The sequence below is a fragment of the Melanostigma gelatinosum genome (genome assembly GCF_949748355.1).
Source record: "Melanostigma gelatinosum genome assembly, chromosome: 15".
In the NCBI taxonomy this organism is placed as follows: Eukaryota; Metazoa; Chordata; class Actinopteri; order Perciformes; family Zoarcidae; genus Melanostigma; species Melanostigma gelatinosum.
In genome coordinates this window covers 9195627-9220038 of record NC_136648.1, presented here as the reverse complement: position 1 = coordinate 9220038, position 24412 = coordinate 9195627, and the positions used below count along the sequence as shown (strand labels likewise).

Below are 24412 nucleotides of genomic sequence, written 5' to 3'. Positions count from 1 at the left end.
TTGCTTTTTAGGGCAGATTTCTTTTTTTAAAGCCAACTACTCTTTAATCCCAACAATCGGTCATGTTTTTCAAAATGGTGCAGGATGTAAAATGGAGGTAACGTCATCGTTTCTACCTCTGCAGACTCATAGGTGGTAGTTTTTGTCTCCGTGTGGACGACAGGCACCTCTTTGGTTCCCACCTCGACGACGTCAAGGCCCTGATGGACAAGATGGGCACAAATAAATGCATGCAGAGGGAGAACAGCAGCGGCAAAACCATCTGCGCTCCAATTCAATTCACTGGCATGTCGAAACAGATCTCTGTGAGTGTTCACAGTTAACTTTGTTCTTAGAATAGCTCCACCCCGTTGTGCACAAAACCAAATCAACAAATAAATGCCGCATGCAAATAAACTAAGCCACAGGCCGCCATTGAAGAGCTTGAATCTCTAAACGAGCATGCAGTCATGCATTGGAGTCCCTGATCCGGTGAAGACGGAGATGCTGGAGAATGCAAATCACAAGGTTTCAATCAAGTGTGTGCGCCACATCATATTAAAAGAAAAGGTCCCCTGATCTGCTGCGCAACAAACTGTGAAGTTAGACGCATGTCCATGCTTTCGCTCGAGGTTTGGCCCTTGATTATTAGTGGCAGATTGTGTTGGCAGGAGGGGAGGGTGGAGGTGAGGGTGCAGGGCCGAGGCCGAGGCCACCGGAGCTGATGCAGGGTTACCTCCGACTGAGACGCGGCTGGAGGTGGATGGCTGAGACAGCCGTCAGAGGTAAGAGGTTCAGTCAGAGTCACTTCGCGTGGGCGGGACTTCTGGTCTCGTTCCTCTTTTTCTTCAGCTCGGACTATTTCTTCTTTCTTCACTTCCTCCGATACCATATCTTCTGAAACCTTTTCGTCGACACAGTCGCGTGCCAGTTTCAAATTCAGCTCTTCCTCCTCGGGCTCCTCCTCCGGCTCTTCCTTCTTTCCATCTGCCTCTTCTTCCTCGGCTGTCTCCACTTCGTCGTCTGAGCTGTCCATCTGTGCGTGGTGGTATTTCTCTTTCTCAAAGGGCAAAGGCCTCAAGATGTCTGGAAAGCTCTGTTGACTCTCGTCCTCTGCTGGTGAACATTTGTCCACCGCCTCAATCCCATTTTCTAACTCGGAGGGAAACGCTTGTTTCTGGAAATACTGCACGTGATTGGAGAACTGGACTCTCTTACCATCTACCTCGGTGTGCTTTCTCTCCCCTGTGTTCTTTAAATCTAACAATTCCTCCTCCAAAGCCTCCAAACAACTCTCTGCCGATTCCTCTTCATCGTGTTCCTCGTCCTTTTCACAATATCTGATGTATGCAGGAGCAACAGTGAATTGGAAACTATCATTTTCACGTTTTGACATAAACGCCTCCCCCTCGACACCAGCAACCTCTCCCTCCTCATCTATTACTCCCTCATTTATCTCTTCTGCTGCCGAGGTCAGCGCTGCAGACGGGCTCTCGTCTAACTCTAAACGCGTTGCTGCCGGCTGTACTTCTGCTGCGAGCTCCACAGATGCACACGGTTGGGGTGGCTCTGAATACGGTGCAGTGGATACAGCTGCTGGATCTGCTGAACCGACGCCACTAATATCTTCACGCGACACGTCTACACTATCTCGCGCCGCCTCTGCCGACATTAACGCGACTGTGAGCTCCGCTGTGGCGTGCGCCGGCTCGGCCTCTGTGGACGGGATATTCACCGTTGGCCCCGTCGACTCGGCCGGTGCTGCCGCTGTCTCCGTGGCAACCACCATCTTCTCCTCCGGTTCAGCGGATCCCTGTGAAGGAAGAATGTGCCTTAGAGAACGTTTCCGATGAAATCCCCTCAGTACGAGGAGGCTTCACATCACACCTGACAGAGGAACATTGTTGTGTCGGTTATACGTTCACTGTGGCATCACATACCGTACAATAGGCACGGATATTTAAAAAAGACATTTTAAAGGTTTCAGTCACACCAAAACCATTGCTTTTGTAAATCTGTGAGAACCAGAGAGCAGGGGGGGGGGGGGGGGGGGTCACCTTTTCAGAGGAGGAAACCCATCCCAGCGTAGACTGATGGGACAGAAGGACGGACGGACACAAGAACAGGAGGGAAAAGAGAGGAAAGTCAAAAAGTCACAGTGTACACCAGACAAAGCGTGAAGGGAGAGAGGGTGGACAAATCAAAAAGGAAACAGAAAAGTAAATATTGTATGGAATACCATTGTGTAGCAAATCCCAAAACCTCAAATGAAAATCAGACCGCTGGATCCACCAGCAGCAAACTTCAACTAATCTGCTTTTCGGTTACTTAAGAACAGTGAAGGTAGACCCATACAATTTGTTTTCCTGACGCGTTCCGGAGGCAGAAGGGGATTTTGGGAGGATGAAGTGGGGAAAAGCTGCAGCTGTGGCACTGAGCCAGGGTTATTAAGTCACTGCTTTCAGGGAACTGATAACAGAGCTGAAAGGTGCAGCGGAGCGAAACGGTAGAAAACAAACGGCAGCCAGACATTTCTTTCCTTATCAGCCGTGGGAGCCAGCTGCTAAGGCAAGGCCAGCCGTTTCAGCTGTCAACAAATTTAAAAAAAACAAACCGCTGTGTCAAAAGAGAAGCAGCGGGGCTTGATTGCAACAGAAACCGGCGGTTTGGGAAATGTGCGAGTAAACGCTGGGTGTTAAGGGACAATTAGCCATGCAGAGCGCTTGGTTACACGGTTGTTAGACTGGTTTGGCTGCGGCTGAAGAAAAGGCGATGGGGTAGGCTGAGGGTGGTGGTGGAGATATGGAGGGATTGAAGCCAAAACAGAGCTGTTGCTTTTAGTTTTCATACAGTACCACTGCTAAGGACGTAGCTGAGGATTCAGAAACTGTAATCTGAGACACGCTGGACTTTGACGGCTCTGTTTGGATCTCTTCTAAGGTGAAGAACTCTTCTTTCTGCTGCGGGGCGTCAGACGTTTTTGTCTGTTTTACTTCCTTTGTCGACGCACCGATGACCTCGGAAGCCTCGGTCTTCACCGCCTCAGATATCCAGGATGCCATGGCCTTTTTAGGCGAGTCAGTACCTTTAGTCTGAGTCATGTCATCCGTTTTTATCTCCATCTTCGGACTCTGCATCGTCATCACAGTGGTTTTGGCTTCTAGAACATCAGAAGTGTCTTCTTTGATAGATTCTCTCTCTTTAGAGGCAGACAGCGTTTCGTTCTCCTCAGCCTCTCCAGGGACAACAGGCTCCTCTTCGTCACCTGCAGCACTCGTCTCTTTGCCCGCCGCGTCTGCTTTATCGTCAGCCTCCTTCAAGATAATGAGCGTCCCTTTCTTGTCACTGATGGCCTGGACCACTTCCTGTCTGACGGCTCCGGGGCTGACCTTCATCTCGGCCCTCTCCGACCCCTCGTCCACCTCCCTGAGGGTCCCGTCCATGAAGACGTCGTCGTCCATAGTGGTTGACAGACTAATCCCGTGTGGCCCAGAGGAGGAGGCCAAATCTGTTGCGATACTATCCACCACATATTTCACCAGATATCCTGCCGCCTGGAGGAGACACTTGGCTTATTGGAAATGGATCGTTCAGGTTAATAGACAAAGGGCATCACAAAGCCAAGACGACGACAATAAGCTCAGGAGACTATTGATATAGAGAGGACACACACAAAGACCGAGCTCCATAAAGACTTGGACAAAGATGCACTGTTTAGATCTAGTTTTTACCCTAGTTTCTCTGCACATATATGGTAGTATTATCTTTATTTTATTGTTTTATCTTATCCGTTTTCTGTAATATTACTTTTTGTATTGTTGTCACCCCTCTGACCAAATGAATTTCCTCTTTTGGATAATAAAGTTAACTTTGATTCTTATTGGATATCAATTTTTAAAAGGCTTGAATCATATTCACAAAAGTTATGTGAGTGCCTTTCAAGCTTCAGTTAAAATTTCAGAGTGATAGAAAAAGGGCAGATAAGGGAAATAAAGTGAACATATATATATATATATATATATATATATATATATATATATATATATATATATATATATATATATATATATATATATATATATATATATATATATATATATATATATATACACACACACACACACACCGGTATATGTGTTGTAACATAACACACACACATGTGAAGTAGTACGAGTACAACTGTGCCGGTGTCCAGATTCGTCTGGAGCTACATGGAAACAAAGGACACAACACAACACCACACTCACAACACACAGGAGAGAAACAGAGGAAGCAACTTACCTCAGTGGCTTTAGGTTCTACCGCCTCTTTTGTCTCTTCTCCTGCCGGCTGCTCGTCTTTAGCCTAAAGAAGGAAACAAACAAATAAATAAAAATGTCACAGCTTGAGACAAAGAAGAAAGGACATGATCCAGATCCCAAAGCTGTTCCAGTGAATCTGCTTCTCTTCATTTCAGTCAGTCATATTGTTCGTCAGCGATTAGTCCTCAGAGACTGTAATTAGAGCGGCTCGTTTGTCCTGCGTGAGTCCATCAGATTATCAACGCAGCACAAGAAAAAGGATAAAACTGCTCCGAACTCCAGCAAGTAATGTCACCGAGCACAACAATCGTATTAGGGATTAATGCAGCATCCATTACAAAGACAAACTAATATGTTTATTATCAGCTGCTGTTCAGATATAGCACAGACATAAGCTGATAGTGGCAAAGAATATAATATAAGGAATATGCACTAGAGCTAGTTGTTAAATAAATGTACTGCAACAGACCGTTTATGATTGTTGAAATGACTGCACTATGACGTATTACGCAAACACTCTTCAGATTGACGTCTTTGTTTATCTCCCCGGTGATGTCATGCTGCACACACTCATCATTCAGTCTGCTGAGGACTGCAGCTTACATCCTGCAGCTCCAGCGGCTCTATCATTGGCGCTTCGTCCGCTCTGGGTGAGCGCGCAGGGGACGACGAGAGCCTCTTCTCCCATTCAGTCAGGCCCGGCGAGCTCTCGCCCGTCTCCAGGAAGGAGCGCTTCAGCTCGCTGATGTTGGTCTGGTGTTTGACCATCTCTTCCGGAGGCGAGGTGTCCTACAGTAGCCGGTCAACCATGTGATACAAGGAGGTGAGGCCAGGAGCAGCGCGGAGGGAACGACGGCCATGCTTTATGAACGCAACGGTAGCTTGCAAATCCAATGAATTACCAAAAAAACAAAAAACATAAAACGCCTTAAATGCAGTTCTGAAAAAAGTCTGGAATCAACCAACGCAGACTTAAATAAACTGCATTGTAAGCTTCATTGTGTTCACTGCAGGCTACCTGTGCAACAGCTCGCACAAACAGCAACACAATGGCAACATGTCCACTCACACGGCAGCTGTAACTAAGAGTAGCAGCTTGTTCTTAAATGCTAAAAAGGAGCATTTAGGACTTAATTCAATGCAAATAAATATTCATGCATAGATTCACAGATTTAGTTTTACAGGTTTAGTTAAGCACAACACTCCCAAATCTCATTAGAAGTTAAGACCGCCACAAAAACTGACTAATAAGTTTCTTTATCTCTCACAAAAATGTAGTTGGACGCTCACAGCAAGAATTCGGTTAGATACAAATGTACTAGCTGTAATTCACACAGGAACTCCAGAAAACACAATGTAACACTGGCAGAGTTACTGGCACGCCAGACGTATTTGTTATCAGTTAGGATTCGTCATACAAAAAGCACCTGCATGCATATTTCAATCATCCAATGCATTGTTTTCTTACCAACCTCTAGCATCAGATTACTGTGCCTGATAAAAACGTTTTCCCCTTTTACTCGTCTTATGAAACTACACTGTAGAGACAAAAGAGGGGAGATGTATTGTAGTTAAAGGTGCCACGTTCAATTTAGACTCTTGTTCGGAGATATTGGGAGCTTTGTCTTCTGCTATATGGCTGTAAATGATAACCTGATGGCATAAGTCAACTCACTGTAAAAGCCATGGATTTGAAAGGAAAAAAAACCTTCAAAACTGTGAAATCTGACTCTTGGTTGCAGCAACAGGAAAACAAACAGGACTCCACCATTTACAAACAAAAGCACTTGAAAATGAGCTGGAATGATGTGTTTAGAAGCAGCGACAGCTTTGCAGCAGCAGTCTGTGAAGTGAATGGTCAGTCTGGTGTGTGTGGTCTGACAGTGAGCATGTAAAACGGAAGCAGGCAAGCCAAGGTGGCGAGACGGCACAAAGAGACAAAGCGGCTCAGTGCATCTGCCGGCGGTGCTGGTGGTGTGATGCACTGAGCGATGATGTGATGCCATGAAGCGAGCCCAGTGTACCTGAGTCCGCATCTCAGAGTCGTCGTCTGCGTCCGACTGACGGCAAGTAAAGAGGGGAGGACAGAGAGTGTGAGACGAGGAGGAAAGGGCTCATTAAGAGAAGCAGAAACGCACCGGGGTGAATCAGGTGAAGGGAAAGAGAAAGTGAGCTAAACGGAGCGGCAAGCGGAGAGATACCAGAGGGTAAAGATGGTGGTTGAATTAAAAAAAGTTAAGAATATTGTGACAGAAATTGAGCTTTCGCTAAACCCCTCCCCCAAACAGCATTTGTCCAATCACAGCCTCAGCAACCATAACTTGGCATGGCGGGCCTGTCAAGCTTCAATGTTCTCTACAGGTGGAAGTGGTGTGCACAGAAGTGTAAGGAATGGATTAAACGCGTGTCTTTGCTGAAGCATATGCTGCAACCGCTAGCATGTGCAGCTAATTAGCTTACCGGTACTACCTACAGTCGAGTTGTTGCCGATTGTTTTCCTGGGACATGCAGCTTCAGGCTTCGTCTTTTAGGATGACGTCACCATTATTAACTGCATATTCCTAAGACCCCTTTAATGAGATTCTCACAAGAAAATTGAAGCTTGAAGTGTGTAGCAATGTTCAGTAAGGGGGCGAGGTTCAGCTATAGAGAGCCAAAGGGAAAGGGCCGTCATGGCGTTTGCTCTCTATCGTAAGGTAGTCAGTGGAAAAGACACAATGATATACAGAGAAAGTGTGTCGACAATACATTTTAAAAGAAGGAAAAGAAGAACTAAATGGGCATAACAAGATGGAATGCATGCGTTACATGCGGACCTTGTACACAAATTCTACAAATTCTTTCAATGGGCATTACATCTATGATTCAGCATTACTTTATGTCCCTTTTTCATGCCTTCAATATGACGTCTTTCCTCGCTGTACAAACCTCTGTGGCGGTCATCTCTCCATCAAAGGCAAAGTCAGTTTGTTCGCTGTCAGTCTGCTTTCGCAAACAGACCAAAACCGTTCCGAGTGGCAAGCAGGAAAACAACAAGAACCCAACTTTTAAAACCCCTTGAAAATGCATTCATCGTCAGAGATTCTTCAAAACCACAAATGGAACAAATGGAAATGCACTGGTTGTTTCTGTAAGCTACACATTATCACACAACACTGCAGATAGGGTTGGGAAAAGAACAGAAGTAAAAAAGCAAATGAAAAAGTAAGAAAGCAAAACAGACTCAGAGGAAGTTGAAACCTTCGGTCAGTCACTTTGACATTTTGGTGTAACATCAAATATGCTCTGGATTTGGGACATGCCTGATATATATATATATATACACACACATGTGCTGGATAGTAAAAAAAATGTATGTAACGAACAGTAACCTGACTTTCAGGCCCTCCTCCCTCCTCTCCATGCATGTTGGCAATAGGGGTGATCTGGATGCATTTAACTGTCACAGTCTCTCTGCAACACAGCGGGGTTTACAGCTTCGCACTCTCCAGTCAGCTGCTTTTAGCCCCTTTCAGCCGTTCAAATTTAAATAATGTATTCAAATTTGTGCTGCTTTGCTTGACTCAGATAGCAATGCAGAGAGACTGAGTGCATCTTGTTTCCGTGCAGCAGTTGTTGATTTTGTAGCGGTCACTTTCTACACTGATACCATGAATGTGGATGATAACACTGAGATGGGTTAGGCACAAAGCTATGCTTTAGAATATGATATTTCGTGATATTTGAATTAGTGACGAAATGAAGATAGGAGAGTTCTTCAAATCATCATTATCAATAATCAACAGGCACAGTCAAATATTGAAATATTTCCACAATTAACTGTCACACTGCATGAATTATATAATGGTGATTTGTTAGTGATGTTAATGTCTCAAGAAGAAGACAAAAATTCAGGCTGACGCAAGTAAAAAGTCCCCAATATTTGTGTCTAACCCGCTGGTTCAGGTGAAATTAAATGCAAGCCAATCAAATATGAAAATGGAGGGACTTGCAGGTTCATCTCTGTGTGATGCTGATGAGGATGTAGTCTACAGGATGAGAGTGTGACGGGGCAGAGATGAGGTTCTGAAAGTAGGAGAACTGACAGACACTGGGACAGACACAGTCTCCAGGTCGGCTCTGAACTGGTGAAACAGCAGAGCGAGATACAGGACAGGACAATAGGGGGTTAACTGTTGATAACGAACTACCAATCTAAGCCAGAGGCGGGTACTGGAACACACAGACGTTCGCACACACACCTCCTCTTCCTCTGAACTGTCATGGTCATGGTAGCCCTGGGCTATGGAAGCGGTCAGGGAGGCTGCCTTGGGCTCCAGGTAGCAGAGGCACATCGCCAGGGGGAAAGAGAGGGTGAGGGCGTAAGGGACGGAGAAGGAGGTGGCGAGCAGGAAGAAGAAGATGAAGAGGAAGCAGGGGATGAGTGACGGTGACTTAATAGACAGGAAGTCCTGCGCGCACATAGGGAGGAAGCGCATCTCTGTCATGTCGGGAAAGGAGATGTAGCCGTCCTCGTCCAGCAAGGAGGACAGGTCGGGCAGGTGCAGGGAGAAGGAGAAGAGCGTGCCGCCGCGGCTCTTGCCCTGCTCCAGCCTCTGCTTGCGGGCCGAGAGCAGCAGCACCTGCTCGTCCAGCAGGGCGGCCTTGCGGTCGGCGTGGGCTTGCCGGCGGCGGCACCCAGCGGAGCTCTTGGCCGGACTGACCGACGAGGCCCGCTTACGCGCGTTCTCCCTGCGCCTCCGCCGCACTTTAGGTGACGAAACAGGAGATGAGGGGAGAGAGAGCTCAGAGCGGAGGGGGTCGGTTGTGTACACATGGGAGGAGCACTGATGGAGGGAAATGTCAACGAAGAGAGTGCGTCAATGGAGATGTGCGAAGGGGAAGGGGGCGAATACGCATGAGCAGACACACACACGAGTATAGTGTGGGGTCAAAGGAAGGACAAGAAAAGAAAAGCTAATTAGTAAAGCGCACACAAGATGAGAAGAAGCACTTAGGCCTTGTCTGCTGCAGTGGGTTAAGCTGAAAGCAACTGGGACATTTTCATCAGCCTTAAAAAAGTCTATTAACAAAACTAAAATCTCAAAAAAGGGAAATTAAAATATAAAAACACAGCAGCTTCTAAGAAACATCAGTTTCTTTGACAAGCTGATGGCATATGTGTATACATTCACTCATCATCACTCCCTTTGAACCAAATACAAAAGACAACTAAAGCCTCTCGAAAGTTCCTTTGTCCAAAATGAACGCAGCTCTGACTGAACCGAACCGGGTCGAGCAGTTTACCTTCGTGTCGTGTCTGAGCGGTGTTGTGGTGGTCGGTTCCTGCGTCTCAGCAGCATCCATCCGAGCGTCCTCCTGCTCCGCCTTCTCTTCCTCGGCCTTCTTCTCCGTCGTTACCGTGGTGATGATGTCTCCCTTGGTGCTGATTTTGGGCGCCCCATCAGCGGCGCTCTCCATCAGAATCTCGTGGTTCTCCGTCGTCGGTGCTGGAGGACAGGGAGACAAAAGCTGTCAAGGACATTTCCACTTGGGTGGCACTTTACTCGGCCATTCATCAAAACCCTCAACTGCTCCTCACCTCCATCTAAGCTGAGCGACATGTTGTAGCGTTTGCTGGTGGAGCGCTCGAAGAGCGGAGCAGGTCTGATGATCATGGAGCTGGCCCTGCGGGTCTGAGCCTGCGTTCTGCCGCTGTAGCGGAACTTGGAGCCGAGGCTCAGGAACTTCTTGGGTTGAGCCTCGGGGGATATGAGCCTGTCACGAGTTACAAACACTAACATTAATCAAAACGGAAATAAAAGATTACGCGATGCACTGAAGAACATTACAACTCCTACTCATTTGAATAGTCTCCAGAGGGCCCTCGGGCTTGGCTCGCTACTTAAAAGAACCCAAGAGACTCAAGCAACTTCACATGTTGTCCAAATGGCAACAGTTACCAACACGCTGAGAGACGATTATCAGTCAACGTATGTTAACAGGAGTGGCATGACTGTGATACCATCTTTTTGCATGATTAATTACTGCCAGTGACCTGATACCAGGACAACATAATGACATCTCAGTTAGGGAAATATGGGATTTTGCTGACAAGTTTTTGCATTAATAAGCTACCTGCAGCAGCTCCTTGCTACCACAGTCAAAGCTCCTCTGTTTCTTACCTGAAGAAGGTGTGGTGCTCCACACAGACCTTCCACAGCCTTTTGGCAGCGCGATGATTTGGAAGCTTGAAACCAATCGTGCTTTCAAACTGCTCAAACTGCAACAGGGACAAAACACCGTGGTGAGATTCACGACATACTCCACCAATGCATGTTTCTATGTTAAACGCTAACATGATACTCGTGGTTTACATCTGCAGAAAAGTAACTTATATAAATAGTGATCCAGTGTCTCATTATTTTTGCCACAGATGTCAAAATCTCCCCGTTTCATATCCAAATCCCATATATCCTACATTAAAACAGCTCTGCAGCGCCCACACAGCAAAGCCAATACAGTTTATATAAAATATGCAGCGTCACAGTGTTTCCTTGATAAAACATCAGTCAAGTGTGTTTATGTTGGGCAGCAATTTCAAGGTTTGGTGCACCTCTGAAATAGAGGCTAATAGTGGTTAGCCTGTGTTGCACAACGGGTTCGCTCAAACACAGAGTCAGAGGTGGATCAGATTATCCCCCAGCTCTGGTCATCCATATGACATCTGATATAAGTAACAAGTTATTTTCAATGCTTGTTTTTGTTCTCACCTCGCCGGGCCGGATCTTGATGTAAAAGTTGTTCCTCTTGTAGGAGATCTTTAGGATTTTGGGCCAAGCGAACCGGTTGATTCGCAACCTGTCTCTGTAGATGAGCAGGCCACTTGAACAAACTCCCAACATGATCTCCACTCCCTCAGAGTCCTGAAACACCAAGAAATGGCAGAGAAAAAAACCCAGCAAAAAATATATATAAGTTACTTCAATGAAACTCCTTCACGATGTGTCACTTTGGTAACAAAGGATCCCTGGCAATCTCGTAGAAGAAGCCACGGACCACGACATTGTTCTTCCTTTTGTGCTCGACACAACTTAAGCTTCCATTAACTCTACAGGATCAACGGGAGCCAGTGCACAGCAGGGTAAAGTAGAATTGAACAGAGCCAAGTTTGTGATAAAAACAGGGTAAAGCAGGCAGGTGGAGAGTGGAATCAGGCATATGGTGCTCTTATCTTCTCTAAGCAGGCTGTGGTTACATGATATAAAGACTAATAAAAGGGGCACTGAATGGCTTAAGCGACAGTGAAGATTTGGGAAATGGTGAATGAAGCACAAAATGATGCTCTTCACTGCACAAAGCACGAGACGAGCAGGTGAAACCAATGATGTCGTTTTCGGAGAGGGAAGCGTCGGTCCAAAGCAGGAACAATTGGTCTCAGTGGGATGTTGAAATGACAACTTTGTATGTTACCATGCACGAGTAGAAACCAAACACACACACACACACGCGCAGGTAAGCACATGAGATGCAGCCTCTTACCTCTCCCTCAGTTGGAGCCAAGCATTCATAGAGACTCCCTACCAACTTTGCATTTAATGAGAGAGGAGAGAAGACAAAATAGGGATGCTGGTCTGATACGTACATATTTGTTCTCGTGTATCAAAACTGACTCGCATATCAAACAGTTAGCATTGACGTCGACTCGGTTTGATCAAGGCCGCTTCCTCATCTCTGTCATCTCCTCTATTCTGATCTAAATCTGTGACGGCAATATCCTCTCCATCGCTCACATCTACACCCATTCTGACTTTCAAAGCGCTTTTGATAACTGATTCATATCAAGACTGCAGTTGTAATCCAGCTGTCTCTTGGCTGCCTGTGTTCTAATGACGCGTTCGATCCCATCTGGCCGGCGGATTAGAAATGGCAAAATAAAGAAATCATTCAAGTCAAGCTGGGCTCCAGACCCCCCCCCCCCAAATCCACATAATGTCAGTTAATCAGCGAAACAGAGGCATGTCAAACGGAGGCGTTACTGTGGCAGCCGGCATGTTTTTGAAGCAGCGGTGTTGTGGAGGCAAGCGTCACTTTTGACTGCGTGAGTGGAATGCGTTCGTCTCATCTAGCATAGAAAGAAACATTTACGTTTTAACAGATCACTCGCACACTTCTTAAAAGACAAAGTACCAAGTATGTGAAGTGGGGTTGCACGAGGAACTTTTATTACTTAAAATAGTTGGCAGTAAGAACGCCCCCAGTTTGGAGAAACAGACAGGAGTACCGACAGAGGAGCAAAGCCATGTACTGCTGTGGCTTTTATTTTAGCCACATAAAAGAAAGGCCCACCTTCAAAAAAATCAATATCAGTTTAAGTGTCTGAAAGCCTGACGTGGAACTGAAATGAAAGCTAAACTTATTTATGCTCTCTTCAAGGCCACAACCCCCATTACCAAGTTTCACTTTCAGTTCCCCATCAAAGATATGATAAATATAGCACACAATGATAGACATTTTTTTTAGGTTACAATGATACATTTTGCTGCTGCCTCCGTCCTCAGCAGAACATTGCTTCACTTCCCTACTTTCTCCAAACTGTGGGTGTTATTATCTGACTGTCATTCACTGTCTATACACTTGAGTATAGATAAGTAACTCAAACATCCCCACTGAAAATAATCTGAACTATCCCTTTAATGCATCTTGGAAACAACCAACATTACTGGAAATAAACTTATTCACCTCCTTGCCGAGAGTGAGATTGAAAGAAGGATGTCATGTCTGTACGGTAATCATGACGCTACTGCCAGCAGCTGGTTAGCTTAGCACAAAGACTAGAAACAAGGGGAAACAGCTAGCCTGGCGGTGTCCAAGGGTAATAAAAACGTTAGTGAGCTTTAGAGGTGCTGGTAGTTGGGTTTTGTTCGCTTTGTACAGAGCCAGGATGGATGTTTTCCCCTTTTTCTAGTCTTTGTGCAAAGCTAAGCTCACAGACTTACTCGACTGTAGCTTCCTATTTAAAGTACAGACATTAATCTTCACAATAACTCTCAGCAAGAAAGTGAACAAGTGTAATTTCCCAAATGTTGAACTATTCCTTTAAGGATAATATAAACAAATGTCATTGCATACACATTATATTTATATTAAAAAAACCACTTAAATCAGTTCCCTTGCTAACTTGTGAAAGAAAGTAACAACTTCAGTGAACAAATGTATTATTTTCCAAGATGATATTAAGAATGCAGAGTAACAGTTTGCAGTGACTTGTTACCTTAGCGTGGTGGAGGTCCACGCCGTACATGGACAGCTTCTTGGCATTTTCCAGGAAGTGTATCTCTGCTTCGGCTGGTGTCATGGCCCTGATAGAACACAACAGAACAGGTCAAACAACGGCAAACACAGCAAAGAGATGTGATGCTCTCTGACCAACGTGAACATGCAACACTTAACGAGATAAGACACCGACACCATCTAAAACAGGGATAATTCAGTTTTACTGCATGAAAGCTTTTGGAAAATGGTCGTTTTTATGGATGCCATTAACTGTAGCGCAACAGAGTAGCATGAGTGCATCCATTTTTAGCATAGATGGGTCTTTAGAGAGACCTTAAATCTATGCTCTGTCATTGCCTTGCACCATCCAGTAGGCTACACAGGACTGCATCAAATTATTGTCAGACAAAGGACAGCCAGCGATATCGATTTATAGGAAAACATGAATCTCATGCCATGCTGCCTTTCAGAACAGAGTATTATTACAGGCTGTAATCACTCAGATTCTAAAAACCTATTTATCAATGTCATAAAATTAGACTAGATTTTGTCAGATTTTTGGATATTGTCCAATGGTTGCTGCAGGCTCTACATCTTCTGCAGCCAACAAAATTTTACGGTTAATGATGCGTTTGTTGTTTACGTGACTCACAGGGAGGGCAAATTTCGCTTCTACTGCTTTTGGCTTCAAAGGTCGAAATGGAAAGCTCATTTCGATCAATTTTCAATCTAAATCGTGACATAGTAGTAGAGTGTTGAACTATTCTTTTACCAAGATTATTTAACAGTGAAGGAGAAATTGTGAAATCTGGGGCTTTAACTTAAAAGCTGTACAACTAGTACATTTTTTATATATATTGTGGCAAACCAGGGGGGAAAGGCACCGAGGAACTGCCTTGCCTCGGAAGACGTACTGTTGATATGCTCATTTGAATTGCCTTCTATTATTACCTCTCACATCAGTAACCTTTACAAATTTAAAATTCCGTCTAATAACCGCTCTTTTTACAGAAGCAGCACAGTGTATAACTGAAGAGTACATTCTTGATCAAAAGCTATGCCGAGTAGCATAAAAGAAAGCGTTTAGGAAACCATGCCGAGACTAACTTGTAGGTCTTGTGGAGTTCCATGACCTTCTCCTCTAGCTCTTTGGTTTGGTTGGGTGCGAAGCGCAGTTCGCTGATGTAGTCGCTGCCCAATTCCTCGGGGTCGTAGTCTCCCAGTTCAGACTGCACTGCGTAGGAGCCCAGCACCGTGTGGGTGGCAAAGGAGCAGGGCAGACGGCCTGAAACCACGTCGTCTCTCAGCTGCAGACACAGGTAGTACCTGAGGGAGGAACAGCAGACGAAGAAAACGGTCAACTTATTTTGTTTGTTATAAAATGTTACATCGGGATTTTCTTTGTAAAACCTTCTGGGTTTAAAAAAAAAGATATCCGTTTACCTGCATCCTCATCAATTGTAGATTAGCCGCTAGCTCACCTTGTGATATCCTCAGTCAGCTGGGAGGGGTCTGGAGGGTAAAACTTGACGTTGAAAGCAAAGTTCCAGGGACCGGCTGAGAAGTCGAAAGAACATTGAATTATTGAAGCAGCATTTTACAATTGCATACACCTTGTTGGGCTGTTAAAGACTTAACACTGGCGTGGCTTTATTAGACTACTAGACTTACTCCTAATCTGCTTCTTTAGCTCCTTGGAAGGGTCCAGCCAATTCTGCAACGGACAAACGCATTTGTCGTCAGAATTTTGTGAGCAAATGAATAAAAAACTGTTTATTTTAAATGACTTCTCAAGTGCACTTTTACAGATGGACTTTTAAAAAGTTTACACGTTATTCAACGGGCATTAGCATATTTGGATCTTCTATAACCTTACTTTTAATATACAATTCTTACTTTAATAATAAGTTCATAAAAACTGATAATTAGCACATTAGACCTTTTCCTTTACCGTCTGGTTCTCTACATCTCTGCATGTGATGCCAAAGTAGTCCTTCTCCAGGAGATTGAGGTGGTCACATATTTTGTCAAAGAGCACTTGGCCCCTGGCTCGTTTCTGTGAGAAAGAAAGAAACTCATTCAACAAGAAGTACACCGAAAGTCATCGCATCTTTTACGCCTTTTATGAAGAAGAGAGTTTAAAAAGGGTTGTACCGCCAGACTCTGCGTGTTATATTGCATGAGAAGAGTTTTCCTAATGTTACGGCCGTTCGTATTTGTGAACCTTCACTATTATCAACGATGAAGACAAAACGCACAATAAACCACATGACATTAAAACAAAAACATAACTTATCTAATGATGTCATTGGAGATAATTGAACTTTTTTCTTTCAGAAAACCGCAATATGAAATCAAAGCTTTAAATTATTTAAACGGCATGATGATGCAGCACATTACACTGCTGCCTCCCCTGCAGGAGTGAACCCTCAAAGGTATTGCAGCAACGCTTGACTAACTGGGCCACTATGGATCAACTCCTCCTATAAAAAGCATGGAAGTATAAATACACCTTTCAAATTCATGATCAGCAATGTGAACACTTAAAACCGATCAATTGCACGTCTCTAGCGGAGTGCCGGATGTCAATGGCTGGAGCGCTGTCGACTCCCCCGCTTGGAGGCGGTGGGACTCGCACGAGATATTTTAAGGTTTCCACAACACAGACGTCTCCTTCCTGCACAAAGCTAAAGCTAAAGCCAGCTATTGCTGGCCTGCTGCGACGGTGGATTCAGAACACAACACTTGGCTTTACTGGCAGAACCTCCACACACACACAAATCACAAAAAGGTTGCGATCTGCAAGCCCGTTTAGTCAAACAGTGGTCTACCAGGCCGACCGTGGAGTGCAGCAGATGCAGCAGACTGATCTGGCGTCTGTTCTGTCTTCCCGAGGGTTGTTAAAGAGAATGAGATCAGAAGGAAATTGGAAGGAAATTTGATCTCAAATAAGAAAAGAATCATCAATCTTGATCAAATTTAAAGAGGAAACTAAATAAGTGGCTGCAGTGAGTTTGGAGATTCACAAGGATTATATTGACTACATCACCAAACCATGAATTAAAAGTAGGGCTGAAACTAACGATTTTCATTATCCACTTAACTGCAGACTCATTTGAAATTAATTAACAAAGATATTCAGTTTACAATCACAAAAAAACAAATCCTCACATTGAAGAAGCTGCAACCAGAAGATGTGGATTTTTGCTTAAATTACTCTAGCAATTAAATGATTATCAAAATATCTGCAGATAAATTTGATAGTAGTTTATTGACTATTTAATAAATCCACAAATTGTTGCAGCCGTAATTTAAAGACGACATTTAGCATGCATTGTCATGTGCTTTAGAGCCATGATAGAGACGTGCATCTAAGCTAGAGTGATTTTCAAAAATATGTGTTGTTGTTATAAATCACAGGCAGTGAGATGTGTGTTTTTATCCACCTCCACTAAGACAGAACACCCTCTGAAGTGAGGTAGGGGAGGTTCCGCAGCTCTGTGTCACAGAGAATGATAGGAAAGGATTGGTGCAGACGTGGAGTTGAGCTGGGAAAACTACAAGGTCAGAGGGATAGAAGTGTCAAATCTCCACATTCTGGACCAGTTTCAAATGGGAGGAGGAGGAGGAGGAGGAGGAGGAGGAGGAGGAGGAGGAGGACGACAACTGCCTGGCAATTATCCGAGAATCCTCTGACCTCAATTGTATCAGTGTCGAACACCATAAGCTGACCTATCAGCTGTTGGGACTCTTTCATGCAACTGATTTGTTCTTTGTTTCTTCAGTAAAATCACTCCGACTCATCATAAATGTGCCTTACTGGTTACGATGAGTACTCATCTGCTAAGTAAGCAAGTCATTAGCTTGATTGTTTACTGCTCTCTAGTGTGACCATCATTTGAAATGGTTCCTGTGAGTATTGTCCAACACCAATACCAACACCATCTAAGTGTGACTCATGCCTACAGCATGACCACTGCATCCTCTAGCAGCTTGATTCTGTATTATTGCTCTTTCCTAAAAAGGTGCCTGCATCCGTCACGACCACATGGAAAAAGCAGACTTGGGCTGGAATGAATGTCATTTTTTACACTTGCATTTCCATTGAGGTTTTGCGAATGGAGCTTATTTCATCGTCATATTTTATTGATTGAATAATCTGACTTCTAGATGTAAAGTAAGTTTTAAAATACCTGCATCCTGAAAGCAGGTTTCAATCCAGTGATGTCAGTTTATCTACTTTCATTTTACATTTAGATAAAAGATAACGACTTAAAGCATATCGTCTGCAAGTGCGCATGCAAATATAAATTTGTCGAATCTCAACATGCAGCTATTTCAGCACTGCAGAAACCCTTTCTGCCACTGTCTCAAGGGCAGGAAGTCCAGACTGACCCCGGTTTCCAGATCCCTGTCCTTAAAGAGTCCCTCCTTGGCCCCAGTGGGACATTAAAGTAATCATGTTAAGTGTTAACACACAGATTCAATGAAACTGATTCCCTCCAACAAATGCTCTCATTTCACAGTCTGAACCCCTTTACCATCAACACAAGAGCAGCCAAGCTAATCCCTCTATCCAAACCCCTGGTGGGGAGGAATCTGCTCAAAAGGAGATTTGAGGAGGAGCGTCTGGTTCTCCCTGTTCAGGCCGCACACATTCTGAGAATGTACAAAGTTGAAGGACTTCGAACTTTGAGAAAAGGCTCAACTTTCCACTGTGAAGGACATAAATATGTAAAAGTGAAATGTCAAATAAGTTCACCATTCAGATTTATTCCTGACTTGATAATTCGCGAAGAGAAAGAACGATTGTTTGAAGGCAGAAAGACGCTACTGTGACACTCACATTTATCACAAAAATATATTTCTTTGAAGGCCTCTTCTTGTAGCAGTTACTTCTGAACAAAGGATACTTAAATCTATAGACAATCAGTAATTGTTCCACTCAAGTAGCCTTACAAAGCAATGTGAGACAAGACAAACGTATCTGTGCAGGCTTTATCCTGGTAGCCACGCTCTAGTGCTACAACTATAACTAAAACATTTAACTTTTGATATCTCTCTTTAGCTGCAATGGCCAGGGCAGAACATAGTGAATCCATTCAACACCCCACCCTCCTCTCACGCCCTGACCCATAATGCTTAACAACCAACTCGTGCTGTATGTCTTCTCTCCGCAAAAAAAATCCCATTTCCATATTTATTTTTTCCACATGATGATAAAAGCCACGCGGCTGGTGTGGCCGTGTTTCAAGCATCCACATTTACAACACAAAGACGCGTGTTTTCCAGCCGATTGTTGGCTCTCCTCTCCTCAGAGGGTTTATTTCTGGATGAGCTTTGAAGTAAGAACTAAACATTTAAGAACAGTCGTATGAATTGCTTTTTCTCTGTCAAGACTACATAGAGAAGCTTAGGGGGGGGGGGGAAGACAAATTCCACGAAGCAAATTTGACACAATGCAAATGTGTTGTGAAATCCATTAAATCCTTCTTAGATGGGCTGTTAAACCAGCAGTTAAGAGCGCAGCAGAAGGCGACCCTATGACAATGTCTTAGTGGATCACGCTTCTGTTTTAACATATTAATCCAGTGATCAAAGTTGCGGCCGTCTGTCAACCATCATTTTAATATTTTGTGAAAACCAGGCTTAAATGGTGCCACGTGTTGTGTTTACCAAAATGATTATAACTTTTCCATGAACCCTGTTCCATCCTTTTTGCCAGGAAAAGTGCTGACGGCCTATTAAATAACTGAATATACCTTCAGACTCCAGCTCAAAATTAGAAAAGGGAAAACTGAATATAGTAGATACTCTGTTTTATCCTGAAATTAAAGAAGTGAATAATGCGTCGGCTAGATGCCCTGTATGCATTACATCGGTTACATTCCTCCCTACCTTACTACCCTCTCGCAAAAAGTCTCCCGCTTCCTCTCACCTCCACATTGAGTGTGAAGTCAGAGCCATCCAGCATGGTGACTTTACACTCCATGATCTTCGTCTTCTTCACTCCTTTCAAAGGAGACCTGGAGAGACGACTGGTGGATGACCTGTGCGATACCTGGTCCCCCTCCTGCTGCTCCTGAGAGGAAGGAAACAACAACTTTTGTTTAACAGTAATTAGTTGAATGATGAATCACAGTTTTCTTTGTTAAACGTAGTGAAGCAGCGAGAAGTTTCTGCATTGATTTCATTGTATGAATGGCATTCTGATTTTAAGTTTAAAGTGTTCACAGATCAGAAATTAAAAAGGCCTTCTGTTCACCATTTCCTTACCCAACTGCCCTCAACGTCAGTTCCTTCATGTAGTTGTCTTTGACAAAACCACCAGTCCTGTCACATGTCCAAAACCTCAATTTGGAGACACCCTGTGTAAATGTAATCGGGTCCCACCGAGGAGAGCTAGAGGTGCACTGCCATTTTGTCTTAAATAGAGAAAATCCAATTTTCCACTTGGCTGAAAACAAAGCCCTCGCTGACTTGACTTCATGCGGGAAAAGAGGCCTCTGGCTTTCAGACATTTTTCATTCATACTTACACACAAAGTGGATTTTATGCCCCCAGTTTCATTTATGTATTGAAAAATTCTCATCACGTTATACAGGCTGAATCCATCACATTGTATCTATCTAATGCAGCTCAAGTAGACACCTTTAGAAGTGGTGCTGAACAATAGAAGGACATTGCAGAGAACATGAGGATTAAAGTCTAATTTTAGATTTGATTTCGTCCGAAATTTCCAAGAATTACCAAATGATGTATTCAAAACCTTTAGGGATTATTCGTGAACGATACAGTATGAATGAAGTGGCCTCCGTCTACAGTTCTACTACTGAGATTTTATACATATGTGCACCGTGCTCAGCCTGAGCATGTGTCTCACAGGAAACACAGACATTGTTGTGTCAGGCTGCTGTCATATTTCTCAGCCCAGTTCCTGCCAACTCACACAGCGCCGACAATGTCGTCATCCATCATCCGCTGCGTGACACGACGAGGGCTGTTTAACACAGATAGGTAACACCTTAAGGGACGCAAGGAAGTAAATTATACATTTAAAAAGTAGTTTTTAGCCATGCTAGTGGCCATGCTAGCTTTGATACTGACTGAAACATCTCAACTGCTGCTGCAGGGATTACCATGATTATCATGCGTGTGTGTGTGTGTGTGTGTGGCCGTGATAATCGTCGGTTACTGCTCGACGTGAACCAACATGCAGCACACGAGTGTAAACATGATCAGCACAGAAGTGGCTATATTTGAGACCGACTGGCCACGACTGGTCACGGCCGATCAAGCTGAAAATCGGTTGATTGACTGGTGCATCGCGAATGATAATTATACAACCAGATAAATGAATCAGATGATTATCTGAGTATACACAGCAAGGCTAGATCTGATGTTCACAATGTTGTATAATCTCAAGGGTATCATCATCAAGTCGGTCATGCGCAGTTTTCTAATGTGTACGTTCATATTTATTTCATAAACATTGTGCCAAGATCTTTTTTTGCGACATTGCCAGGACATGATGAATCACCTCACCCAGCATCTGCTGCTCTCTCATTACCATCCATTATGAATTGCGCACCGACTCATGCTCTATTTCTTCTCCTCAAACATTTCCATACTTCGTTTTTTTCCACATCATGATAAAAGCCACGCTGCTCGGTCAGCGGGGCCGTGAGCCTGAGCGCGCTCAGATCGCACGTCACAAGAAAGGCAAAACATCTCAACAGCAGCACTGACTTTTTACTGCCTGTCCACATCTGGCTGTGGTAACTTTCAACTCCTTAACGTCAGCGGATTGTAAATGACGGAAATCTATAAGTTTAAACTCAATACAGTGTTTATCTCCATCAGAACCCTCAGATAACAACACCAGCTACAAGCTTAAGGAATAAGCAGGAATCTGCCTCAAGTCTGAAACAGTCCCACTGCAGTTTAGAAGCACTGGAAATTCAATTTGTAGAGTGATTAGATAATAGATTGTTTGGGCCAAGCACTTTAGATTTTAGAGAACATCAGTGGGGCTGCAGAGGGCTTCACTCTTCTTCATAACAGATCACCTAATGCTGCCCTGCCCATTTTTCCCACTCCTGCTTTACAAGCTATGTTATTTGGGAACCTTCAGTAGCTACACTGCAGCAATCGCATGGTTTTAAATTGGTGTACATATCCATGTGCCATCAGTGACCGGGAGGACGACATATGAAAATGGCATAACATCACGTTTTTAATTACTTTAGTGCCTCTTGGACCTACGAAAGTACCGTAGCATATCAGTTCCCCTGCCAGTCGGACTCGGCTTATGCGTTTGTAATCACTCACTGCCAGGAGGGTAGGAAAGGCCCATCCAGGGAGTGGAACTCTTTAAGCATCAATTCATCGAGAGCGCAAATTAAACCAACCTGCCAAAATGGCGGTTCTTGATTTCATTTACTATTTTTGAATACCCCACGGTTAAAGACGCAGTGTGGACCCGAGTCCACTCAAAAATATCGACAATAAGTCATGGTTGCAGTTCAAATCAAGAGTTCATTTCATCGACCTAAACTAGAGGTCTGGAACCATGAACTGCTGTCAGCCTTGAGCTTTTCTTCAGTAGGTCTGTTTACTCAGTGAAATCCGCTGACTGGGAACAATTACATTTTCCAATACATCTTTCAGGCCATCTCCAGAATGAAAGCATCGAGCACTGACTGAAAGTCGGCTGCATCTGTTGCATGGCTATAAGCGCCGCTGAGAACACTGAGGTCATGGCGTCAGTTTTTATTTTGTTCATTTACATTTTTCACACAAAGACACAATTCATTCAGGAGTGAGACGAACGGCTCGGATGTTTTCTCAAATTCAAGCCAATCTAAGAGGGATACGTACGGTGTTCACACCACAATGAAAACACCTTCAAATAAATGACTTAAGTGTCAGTTGAATATCGGAAAAGTACGTTTGAAGCGGAATGATTTTTCGCTGACTGTGAATGACGAGGCGGCTGACCTGTTCCTTCCTGGCCGGGGTGCTGTGTCCGGCGGCGGCGGGGAGGAGCTGCTCCGGTTGGTTCTGAGGCGAGGTGGGTTCGGCTGCTGCTTTAGCTTTCGCCTTCTCCGTCTCCTTGTTCTCCTGCGGCTGCTTGGCCTCCGAGTCTGCTCCTGATTCAGTTGTCATGGTGAATCACGCTGGAGTGGGGGGGGGGGGGGGGGGGGGGAGGAGGAGGGTAAAGGGTAAAGAGGACAGCTAGATGAGTCAGCTGACTAGTTATGAATTTAAATACCATCAGCTCCTCTCTGATGCAAATGCAGACATGTGGATATTGTTTGACAGCAGACTTAAAAAAAATGATTGTAAAGTGGTTTTGGTGCACTCAAGTCTCGTTTTTAAGAATCTCAACAGCTGATAATGGAAAGTGCTTCGACTGCTGGTGCCCTGACATCCACAGTTTCTACAATATACTCAGCGTTTCCATCGAGGGCGACTGCCTGTCTTTAGGGGGGGGTAGTTGTTGTTCTGACTTGAGGGGGCATTCATTTTCCTATTCAGGGACTCATTTTGGTCACGAGACTGCAAAGTGTTTGAATGCCATCTCACTGTCCCCCCTCGGTGAAACACGGAGATACAAAAAGAGAGAGAGGGAGAGAAACTAGAGGTAATATATTACATTAAAAGATAAATCAAACACTTAGTTATTTAGTATTCTTTCTTTCTTGTATGTATCACACATATAACTGGCTCAAAACACTCTCACGTGGACTGCAACTCACGATTATCGTCATTATCGGTTTTCTCTATTAACTGTAGATATTCAGTTTACAATAAATAAAACGGAATAAAACAGAGAAAAGCATCGCGCTGGAGAATATTCAACCTTTTGGTTTAAAAACATGACCTGAACCATCAGCTAATTCTTGTTCTGTTGATGGACTAACATTATATACGTCATGTTTCGGCTCCAAAACAATCAGTTAAAGCAGAAAAAAACAAAAATCCTGAATGAAAATAATATGTCCACCGTGTACTTGCAATACACTGGTGGCAACCCTGCAAACAACCCTCCAAAGTACATGTAGTGCACCAGCAGTGCACGTCTCTCAGAGCACGACCTTCCCTCTGTCAATAGCAGCACACCAGCGACAGATGCCGCCCCCAGGGCCCAAAACCGTGTAACGAGAGGAAACGTCTAATAGCCGGTTTTGCCAAACGAAGACGACAGATGGCACCGGGGCCCCCTGTGCTAACCGTACCCACAGACTTCGACATTGGGTTGTGGGGGTTAGGAGGCCGTGTTTTCGGGACAGCACACTGGGGCCTCTGCTGCAGGGAGTCTGGGGTTTGTAGTACGGATGCCTGTCATTCTGCTGTCGGCCGGCTCTATTTATAGGGCCGTGTTTACTCCGGGAGGATTCGGGGGAGGATCTCTGACTTCCAGCCGGGGGACAGCGGCCTCTGGATCAACAAAAGCAACACTGTGGTGCCGAGGTGATCCCCAAAACGACGGCCATGTTTTATGAAAAACTACAACTACAATTGGAAACTACTGTGAAACCAAATGCAACAAAAAGAAAAAAAGAATATCACTAGGTGTTGATTATTTTGAAACAGGTCAAGCAAGAATTCGCTTTAGGGGGCCACAATACTTTACAATTTGTAATAAGAAACCTGTCTCAGTTCTTGAAAGCTTTTTCGAGGACTAAATTTGGCCCACATGCCTAACGCCACGTGTCCTGCTGTGAACAGGACTGGCTGGCACATAGCTGGATTTATTAACAGCTGGAGTCCCTGCTCTCATCATGCCTCCATGTTGTTTTGTTCGTCTTACACTCTGACAGATACAATGCTTTAAAATACTTTGAGCTAAACTGAAAATACTTTGAGCTAAA

At 44.3% G+C, this 24412-nt stretch overlaps 1 protein-coding gene across 12 annotated transcripts in view; it reads right to left on the bottom strand.

Moving 5' to 3' along the window:
* Nucleotides 1–24412, bottom strand: part of LOC306789421 (band 4.1-like protein 3) — a 42768-nt gene that overhangs the window by 4064 nt on the left and 14292 nt on the right. For 3 of the 12 annotated variants that reach the window (XM_079285355.1, XM_079285365.1, XM_079285359.1), the window contains exons 2-21: nucleotides 22536–22714; nucleotides 19474–19617; nucleotides 15475–15591; nucleotides 15207–15249; nucleotides 15017–15092; nucleotides 14643–14861; nucleotides 13534–13621; nucleotides 11033–11185; nucleotides 10445–10542; nucleotides 9862–10037; nucleotides 9567–9769; nucleotides 7209–7262; nucleotides 6305–6340; nucleotides 5753–5818; nucleotides 4884–5069; nucleotides 4261–4323; nucleotides 2835–3533; nucleotides 2037–2069; nucleotides 1715–1792; nucleotides 117–200 (exon numbers count right to left, since the gene is read on the bottom strand). In XM_079285355.1, the coding sequence (XP_079141481.1) occupies nucleotides 117–200; nucleotides 1715–1792; nucleotides 2037–2069; nucleotides 2835–3533; nucleotides 4261–4323; nucleotides 4884–5069; nucleotides 5753–5818; nucleotides 6305–6340; nucleotides 7209–7262; nucleotides 9567–9769; nucleotides 9862–10037; nucleotides 10445–10542; nucleotides 11033–11185; nucleotides 13534–13621; nucleotides 14643–14861; nucleotides 15017–15092; nucleotides 15207–15249; nucleotides 15475–15591; nucleotides 19474–19617; nucleotides 22536–22703 (2784 nt within the window). In that variant the 5' untranslated portion in view covers nucleotides 22704–22714. Of the gene's footprint in view, nucleotides 1–116; nucleotides 201–1714; nucleotides 1793–2036; nucleotides 2070–2834; nucleotides 3534–4260; nucleotides 4324–4883; nucleotides 5070–5752; nucleotides 5819–6304; nucleotides 6341–7208; nucleotides 7263–8521; nucleotides 9107–9566; nucleotides 9770–9861; nucleotides 10038–10444; nucleotides 10543–11032; nucleotides 11186–13533; nucleotides 13622–14642; nucleotides 14862–15016; nucleotides 15093–15206; nucleotides 15250–15474; nucleotides 15592–19473; nucleotides 19618–22535; nucleotides 22715–24412 lie in introns of all 12 variants that reach the window. The other 9 variants (XM_079285358.1, XM_079285357.1, XM_079285360.1 and 6 more) reach the window with 9 other exon arrangements.